The sequence below is a fragment of the Raphanus sativus genome, unplaced genomic scaffold, assembly GCF_000801105.2.
Source record: "Raphanus sativus cultivar WK10039 unplaced genomic scaffold, ASM80110v3 Scaffold0711, whole genome shotgun sequence".
NCBI lineage: Eukaryota > Viridiplantae > Streptophyta > Magnoliopsida > Brassicales > Brassicaceae > Raphanus > Raphanus sativus.
Genome location: NW_026616027.1, coordinates 22,921 through 32,150, shown reverse-complemented (window position 1 = coordinate 32,150; position 9,230 = coordinate 22,921). Strand labels below are relative to the sequence as shown.

The 9,230-nt window shown below is 37.4% G+C and overlaps 1 protein-coding gene, 1 non-coding gene and 1 pseudogene across 2 annotated transcripts; 1 reads left to right on the top strand and 2 right to left on the bottom strand.

Annotated features, from left to right (window-relative positions):
- Positions 1–981: 981 nt before the first annotated feature.
- On the bottom strand, positions 982–2,200 carry LOC130502849 (uncharacterized; annotated as a pseudogene).
- A 211-nt stretch (positions 2,201–2,411) lies between these two features.
- On the top strand, positions 2,412–2,485 carry TRNAN-GUU (transfer RNA asparagine (anticodon GUU)). Its single transcript has one exon. It is a non-coding gene; the product is annotated as a tRNA-Asn (tRNA).
- Positions 2,486–2,956: 471 nt separating this feature from the next.
- LOC108842428 (uncharacterized) lies at positions 2,957–7,456 on the bottom strand. The gene is given in 18 exon segments (XM_056997588.1): positions 2,957–3,258; positions 3,326–3,394; positions 3,397–3,445; positions 3,536–3,619; positions 3,691–3,725; positions 3,728–3,749; positions 3,843–3,942; positions 4,018–4,259; positions 4,262–4,345; positions 4,347–4,491; positions 4,493–4,563; positions 4,566–4,739; positions 4,741–4,821; positions 4,910–5,026; positions 5,098–5,118; positions 5,120–5,224; positions 5,692–5,803; positions 6,092–7,456. Coding segments are annotated over 17 exon segments (1,770 nt in total). The 5' UTR covers positions 5,761–5,803; positions 6,092–7,456.
- Between the last annotated feature and the right edge of the window lie 1,774 nt (positions 7,457–9,230).

Below are 9,230 nucleotides of genomic sequence, written 5' to 3'. Positions count from 1 at the left end.
AAGATCAAATACGAAAGAGGAGCAGCGGTTGCATTCAATGTTAGAGATAGAGGCAAAGGTTTTGTAGTCCAGAGATTGTTCAGAGACTGGGTGAAAGAGAAGGTATATCTTTAGGGATTGGTATATTGAGTCACATACGTGTAGTGGATGATAATAATAAACCAGAGAAACCAAAGAGGAGCTCCTCGGAGTAGTAGTAGTAGTAGTGTAGAGAAGATGGTGGTTTGAACTTGCCGAGTGAAGTTGGGAGAAACGGGTTTATGAGATTTGAGGTTGTGACAGCTTCTCTTAGCTTCTTGACAAACTTTGAAGATGTTTACAAGCTCTGGGGTTTTGTAGCCAAGTTCCTAAACCTGGTTTCAGCAGAGAAGGTTCGCTTCTACTGTTGAAGAAGAGGAAGCAGAGGAGGACTCAGAGACGTGAGTTTTGTTGTAGAAATGCACAAAGCTACAACTTTTTAGAGAAGGTGACTCAGAGAGGCTGACATAACCGATCAAGAGAATTGATATGGTTCACACGTCTGAACCATTATACGGTGGCTTTCCTGGAGATGGAAAGAAGGTAAAGAAGAATTACTGTGAATGAAGAGATTTGGTATGGCTTGTAATCTAAAACAGAACTTTATTGATGATCTAAAGATTCTGCATTTGTTTGTGTTTTTTTCTTTTTACGTTTGGGTGAGAAACAGAGTTATAGAAGGATTCAGAATAGTAAACATTTCTTCTTCTAAGTTCACAGAACTGATTCAGAACAGTATGTACATTAAGATTCTATGTGGTCTCTGTACCAAGATGGCTTGCTTGGAAACTTAGATTATATTAGGATTATAACTTGATATAAACATGATTTGATGCCTTGATATATTTTAGTAACCTCCAACACATCAGGCAGTAGAAGTGAAGTATCAAATGAAGCTGGTTTTTAATGTTAAACAAAAAAAAAAATGCAACGGCATTGAAGAAGCCTACAAGGATTTTTGAATCATTTAAGAGTTCTCATTTTTTTCTGTCGCTGTTTCTTGGATGAAGCAGCACCGGTGATAAGTCGGAGAGCTTGGGTTGAGTTCTTGAGGATGAAGAAGATCTCGGGACTTGTGCTTTCCGCTTCTTCAAGAAATCTAACCCGGTTTTCAAGCATTCTGGTGTGGAATCTTCCTTGTAAAATAACCGTTTCAATACTACACACACGAGAAATAGAGAGAGTGAGTCAATCAGACCGAACCAAAGAGTGTAAGAACCAAGACGATGGTATTACCCGAGCTCTTAAGCTTTTTCTTTCTCGGGTGTTCTTTGTTGGTCTCCTCTTCTTCTTCTTCAAAATCAGAACTGTTTTTCGGCCTGTACATGAGAAGACATTGTTAATTTTGGTTTCTAGTGGAAAGTGTTTCTATATGGCTTAACTAAAAAGAGAGATCAAAGAATTAAAATACTTCTCCCGTTCTGCAAGGAAGTCAATGACGTCTTTGGAAAGGAACCCCTTGTTTGCAAGAGCCTCACGGTCTTCTTCTTCTTCTTCTTCCTCGGCTCTTCTTCTTCGAAAGATTCAATTTTTCGTGATTTCTTTGGCGTTATTTTCTCTGCCAATGCCTGCGACTCTCTTTCTTTTCGCGGGCAACTCTGCAGAAGCGAAAGCAACCTCATTTAGAAAATTCACTGAACACTCTTGAGTGAAGCTTAGAGATCACAACCAAAGAGAGAGAAAGAAACAAACAGAGCTTATGATGAAAAGAAGAGGCCATATGTACAATACTAAATGTTAGAGTGAAAGCATATCTTATGTCTAAGGAAGGATTACACATAGTTTTAACTAAGAAAAGTGATAATTAACTATCAAAGGGAGAACCTTTTATCTTCCTCCATAACGCGAAGCAACTTACGAAGTTTTCAAAAGAAAGTGCAAACCCTAAAGACTACTCATCCATAATGAGAGCTAGAGAGAGAGAGAGAGAGAGAGGAGAGAGAAGAGAGAGAGAGAGAAGAAGAATTACAAACTAGCTTTTGTTGTCTCTGTATTTTCCTCAACGCTGCATCTTCCACCTTGGCCTGAAACAAAGCCAAAAAAAACCCAAATCTTATTAAGAAGCTAAGCATTGTTTGAGCTTAATCCTATGTAAGACTGGAACAAAAGAACCTGCTCCTGGTGAATTCCTCAGGTGGACCATCGGAGTCGGAATCGGAATTGTGTCTTTGTTATCCGACATGCCTTGTTCTTCTTCTTTACCGGTGCTGCTTTGCTTTCTAGGGTTTAAACGGCTCCAGCAAAATTCCCCACTGATGATTTCGATTCTACTTCCTCTCTTCTTCTTTTTATGATGGATTTCTTTGGGCCTTCGTTACGGCTTTTTCTTAAGCCCATTTATTAACTCATAACGAATCTGTCAGTTTGTTATTTCACCAGGCTTCATATCGGAAGCTGGAATAGCTCAGTTGGTTAGAGCGTGTGGCTGTTAACCACAAGGTCGGAGGTTCGACCCCTCCTTCTAGCGATTTTTTCTTTTCTTCTTCTGCAGGATTTACTACTTTCTTTTCCTTTTCTTCTTCTTGCATGATTTACTACTTTTTTTTTCCTTTTCTTCTTTTGCAGGATACTACTACTGATTGAAGAGATGATGGGTCTGAAGATTCCTCTACTTGCCTGCCCTCATAACTTTACTAGTAAGAGTGAACACATGTTCAACTAATTTTTCTTTTATCCTACCGAGCAAGGCAAAATCAAGTGACAAGAATGCGAAACAGAAGATAGTAAGTGACAAGAAAATGAAATAAGACAAAACTCTGCTCTCTTTTTTCCTGAAGACCAATACATAAGAAACAAGAAAACTCTAAAGAAGACAAACTTATATGTATATATTTCTCAGTTAAACCAATAACAAATTGTAACTTATGCTCTCTCTCTACTTTACACTCCCAAATCTATACAAATGTTCCGACATTATTTTTCATCACCTACCTTTTTTTCATTGATGCAATAGCAGCAACCTGAAACTGAAGTCATAAGGTACTACTTGAACCAACTCCATGAGTGATTCTTTGTTCTTTCTCTCCATACATTTGAGAGCTTCTTCTCTGAGTTCATCAGGTAACTGAAGGCAAACCCAATCCAGCAAAGACTCCAAATCCTTTGCAAAGTCTAGCAGATACCAATCTAATACCTTTGGAGCATTAGTTTGTTCTTCTTTGATATCCCAACAGATGCTTGAAGATAATCTCTCTTTGCTGCTTCTAGCTCTTCCTACATTACTGCTGTGTAAACCCTTACCTGAAATGACAAACAAAAGGAGTTGATGCATAGCTCATGTATGAAAACTATCTCTAAGCACAAAAACTTACAGAAGGAGAGGACCAGCTTCCACAGGCGAGAGCGAAAGTGACCAAAGGCTCTGACCATTCTAAACAAATGTGCTATGAGCTCTCATCTCTTCATGTGTTGCAGTTTTGGGACAAGTCTTTCCAATAGAAAGAAACAGAAGCAAATGATAAATGAATCAAACTTTGATGCAGCATATACACAATTCAAAGATACAAAAGGAACTTACAAACTTCAAGTGGTATGGAAGTCTCAAGATGAAGTGTTCTATTGTGATAGCATTTAGGGAGTGTCCTCCTACAATGATTGTTGCCTGAAATAACAACAAAAAGATGAACACAATGAAGCAACCATTGTTTCAAATTTTGGTTTTTGAGTTTATACCTTTTGCATCAGGGCTACAACCATCTCAGGTGTCCAGGGATCCCATGCTCCAAGAATGCCTATGAAGGTTAACAAGAATCAGCTTTTAAACATACTTACAAGACATATCTCTCTGTCTCTATCAATCTATCACACTAAGAAGTCTTGCTTACATTCATCACACATGAGTTATAAGTATTTATCCAGAATGCAAGCTTCTGCTGGTGGCTAAGACCGTCTAGATTCACAACCGAAAGCTTGTTAAGCAAAAACCTGGAGATAAGAACAGTAACACACAAAACATGAGTTTTAGAGTATTCAATCATTTGTCTAAAATGAGAAACTTACTTGAGACGATTGATCAGAAGGGAAGCATTGCTTCTTCTTCCAAGATCAATTGAAGATGCATCAACCGAGACAAGATTCTTGTAAGCACCAAGCTCTCTTGCTCTCCATTCTGAACAGTTGCTATACGCATCCAACACGGTGTCTTGGGACGAGCTAATCCTCAAGATAATGCTCAAGAGGCACTTCAGTAAATCCTCTGAAACTCTGTTTGCCGATTTGTCTTCTGAAGATGATCCAGAGACACACTCTCCTGCGCTTTGTCTTGATCTTCTAATCTATCATCTAACTGAACAACAGCAACAGCCTCTGTTGGCTTAACCAAAGGTTTTCTTCTTCTTCACAGATGTCAAGAACCTGCCAACAAGCCTCTTCTCAGGTGATTCTTTAATCTGATTCTCCTTTCCTCTTACATCTACTGGCTTTGTAACACTGCTCGAACTCGTTTTAGGCGACGCTTGTTTGCCCATTTATAGCCACTCTCTGATCAGTGGAGAAGAGTTTCCTACTAGTTGAGATGCTTCTGCTAAAACTAAGAGACTGTTGGTGATGCTTTTAGGAGGAGTGATCATAGAATTGAACTCGTGTTGGGACATGGATTTGGACCGATGGTGTTTAGTGCTTCTGACGGGAGAATTCTCCTTCAAACCGTTGTTACTACTACTACTAGGACTCTCTGGGTTGTTCCTCTTGGAAGAAATGTAAACAGCTTCTTGGTATAGACCCTTGTCTGTAGCTTACAACTTGTTCCTCTAACCGAACCACTTCTTCTTCAAGAACAGCTACTTCAGCAAGAAGCTCCAATGTCTTTTATCAGATAAAGAAACCAAAGAATCAAACACAGAAGAAGAACAAGGAGTTTGATTATTATTACTCAATGTTTTGGGGACCTTACATGTCGAGGGAGATAAGAGGGGAGACGAGGTAAAGCTCCTAAAGGTCTAGTGAAAGCTCTCTCCAATGCTCTATGCACATTCTCCTCATGTCTCAGCTTCCTCTTTAGCTTATCAACCTAAAATTCACATTTAGAGACTTTTAAATTCATGATCATTAAAAAAAACTCAAAAGAAAGTAATATCATACATCTTGAAGCAAGTCCATTTTTCTTTTCTCTGTTAGCTCTGCGCCGATTAACCACCAGAGGTTTCCCTGAAGTAGTTACAGCTCCATTGCCTTGAGACTCCATCATCATCTTCTTCTTCTTATCCTCCTTTGCAGATTTCAGAATACCACGAAACATTGTTACTCATACAGAAAAGAAGAAGAAAGAAAGAAGACACTCAAAGGAAGAGAAGCAAAACTTGAGTTTGTTGTAAAGACCACACTAGATTGTGTTCTCTCAGCCTTTGATAGTGGAAAACAACACACACACAGATGCAGACACTTGTAATAACAATTGAGTATAGATCACTTTCACTGTGACCATTAATTTCACTAATAAGAATAACCTTTTTCTAGAAAGCAAAGATACCGGTTTTGTGAAAAATAGTCCAAATGCTGAAGCTAAGAATCTTTAACAAAAGAAAAATCCAAAGAGAGAATTTATAATTAAGAAGATTGTATTCATATCTAAAGGAAGAAACTTTTTTCCATAAGCTAAAACATAACCCACCAAGAAAGCAATTCACAAAAGTGGAAAGTGGTAGAGCAGAGAGAGAGAGAAAGAAAAGTTTTTACTTGATTGGTGTCATGCTTTGAAGGAGCGTTCATGGAGGAAAGAGCAGCTCGAACACTACTAGTGTTCATCGCCTTCTCTCTATCTTCACCGTTTGCTTTCTCTCCACTCTATCTGATATAAACCAAGAAAGATAGGGAGAGAAAGAGAGAGAGAGAGAGAGTGAGAGAGAGAGAGAGAGAGAGAGAGAGAGAGAGAGAGAGAGAGAGAGAGAGAGAGAGAGAGAGAGAGAGAGAGAGAGAGAGAGAGAGAGAGAGAGAGACCCCATCAAAGATATTTAAAAAAGAAACACACACACACACAGAACAGAAGTAAAAAGAAAGATACAGTTTAAGTGTTAAGTGGCTGTAACAGAACCTTTCTGGCAATAATTAATATTGGCTGTAATAGAAATAGTACTACCTCCTCTTGGGTTAATGAAACAGAGAGAGAGCGGGAAAACTTGAAGATAAAGCGACCCAGAAGCAGAGAGAGAGAAAGGCTGGCAAAGTGTGTTTTTGTAATTGAAGCTTATTTGTTTAATTCATATATATGTATGTTTGGTCAGATGAAGAGAGAAATGAAGAAAGAGCTACAGAATCTCTTATTGGAGGTGAAGAAGTTTCAGATAACGACGAGAGATCAACGTTTTAATCATCATTCTACTATTTAATTAATCTTTTTTTTAAAAGAGGTGAGTGAAGATGTGAGATCTGAGTGATGGACTGATGAGCTCTCTTGAGCTGGTGTGTTTGTGATATGAGGACAACCAGAAAGAGAGCGACTTTTTTTTTTTCTCAAATTGAAATTCATTCCATAGGAAAATACTAGATGCAGTACAAAAGCTGGCGGAAAATCGAACATTCCCCAGAAACAAAAGCCCACAGAAGGCGGCAGCTTGAACCCACGCAGGGGTGACTTACATAAACATGACATAAGAACTCGATAACTAAGCAAAAGGAAAGCGATTAACAACTACACTAGGAAATTAAGCAATCGACTCAGCAGATTTAAAACCTTAGCGGATGCCAGTGAACGGGAATTATCGCTGCATATTGCCACCCGATAACCTCCACCTCTAGAACCCATACACCGCGACCTATCGTTGCAGCACCAGCCCGTCACACGATAGCGTCCATGAACCTCAAGACTTCAAAACCCGAGAAGAAAGACCGGTCCACACCACGGTCCACACCACCTTCGGATACAGATGCGACGCATTCACAAAGCGCCCACTTACCCTGAATAGAAGTCCTGCTAAAACCACACGAAACCGAAGCCTTGCCCATCGAAACTCTCCGGAGCCACTCACTCACGGCAAAAGAAACGAAGAGAAGCAATCACTGTACCCAGCACCACTTGAAACACAAACTGCTAAGACAATTGTCAATCCCAAGAATAGAGACATCGAAAAACCAAGCTTAACCCACCAAATACAAACCGATGCTAGACATACAACAACAACTATTAAGACCTACACCAACAAACAAACCCAACATTGCCATTAAAACAACCACCCGAGACGAGCTCCTCGATACAACTTCCTCCGCTTAACCAGATTTAATCCCTAAGATAAATTACACAAGAGATCTACACAAGACAAAGAAAAGGAAACGAACGGGACCGACGGTGGCGCTAACGGAGCCGCCACGCGCCGGTCACCGGAGATACAGAGCTTGCGGTCGTAAGTTTGAAGGAGAGAACGTCGAGAGGATAAGGGGAGAATAGCTTTCTTTGGGTTGGCAACTGGAAAGAGAGCGACTTTATCTTATTTTTTTTTTTTCTATCTGTTTATTAATTAAATTTTGGTATTTAGTGGCTTGCTGCTTTCATTTTCTCTCTATCTTTTCACTTCTTCTATTTAAAGAAATTATACTATTGTATTCTCTCAGATTTTTCTTTTCAGAAAAAAAAAAACAATTGAATCAATTTATTTATTTATAGGTTTTTGTCAGAAATATATTTATATATAAATGTAACTTGAATGGTTTTTGTGAAATTTGAACATGTTTCAAACAAATTATAAATAAAAAAGTACTGGAGTACGTTGGTGGTTTCCAGCTTTTTGTTTTGAGTGATCTTTATGAGTGATATGATAATATCTCGTGAAAATATATGGAAATGTCAAAAATATTGGTCACTAGTATTCTAATAATAGTAGTAGTTCAGAAAAGCTGTCACTCGGAAAATAAACTTCGTATAGGTACGTTTTATAAATCAAATCTCACGTTTGTTGGTTAGTTTAAGTGGAGCTTATAAACAACCAATTGATTAGAGAATTGATTAGGGACTCTACTAAACCATATAATAAGTATTAGTTTTGTAATCAATTATGCAGGCTGTACTTAAACACAAGTTGTTTCTGCAGAGTTAAATTCTGATAACTTTTAGAGAAAGCAAAGATAACGTGCTTGTTAATTATGATGTTAAAAGAAAAAATAATAAAGTAAAAAAAAACTCAGAGAGATGCTGACATCTCACTTGTAATGCCTTTTTAACATTTGATTTTCATTTCTCCTTTATTCTGCTGTCAAATCGGATGATCCACATAAAAGGACGTAATTAAGATAATGTGATTAAGAGTAAAGATTGATATGTCATTCCCATTGACAGTTTTATGGATATTCACTTATGCAAACCCCTTTAAGAAAAATCAGGACAGAAAAAACTAAAATTTCTTTTTTTTTTTTTGTAAACTCTAAAATTTCTTTGTAACAGAAAAAGAAACAACTCCTTTCTGATAGCTAACGAATGACTTTGAAATTTTTCTAAACATTTGCTAACAAACTCATAAAACAAATCATGCTCAAAAAACCAGATTTAGATGTAACATGGTTGGGTCCTGAGATCAAAAGAAAACTCGATTAAAGTGGTAATGTCACACCAAGGAAAAAGGAAAAATACTTGAAAGTGTTTACAATTATTATTTCAACAATGGGAAATTTTAAATATGTAGAGTCTAGAGATTGCATTTGCCGAGGCTAGGCGTGGTAGTATTACACCATCGATACAATTGATTACTTTAATCAACTAACATGCATGTTATTAGTAGTATTAATATTCACTGACGAGAAAAGAAACGGTGGATTAGGTATACATTATGAAACGGGGTTTAGTGATACTACTTTGGCAGATTCTACTAAAGCAGCATTAGCACGTGAGAAAGCTTAGCAAAACTTAGCTTTTTTAACTCATACTTCCATTTCTCTAGTCGACAGGGTCCCATAAGCCATACTCTATGCATGCAAACAGTACATAGTTACGGAATTCTACTTTCTTCCCTGTTATTACACTCTAGTGATACAATCTATTTTTCATATTAAAAGAAATATATCAATATAATTTCATATATATATATATATATATATATATATATATATATATATATATATATATGATTTGACTATACCTAGCTAGGATAAAAACACAAAATAATTAGCCACGAATATCGATTGAGTATCAAGTTAGAATATATCCCAATGATCTAACAGTAAAAATTCCTAGCAATTAGAAAAATGTTTAGTGAATGCACAATTGCACATGTATAACTAAGAAAAAAACT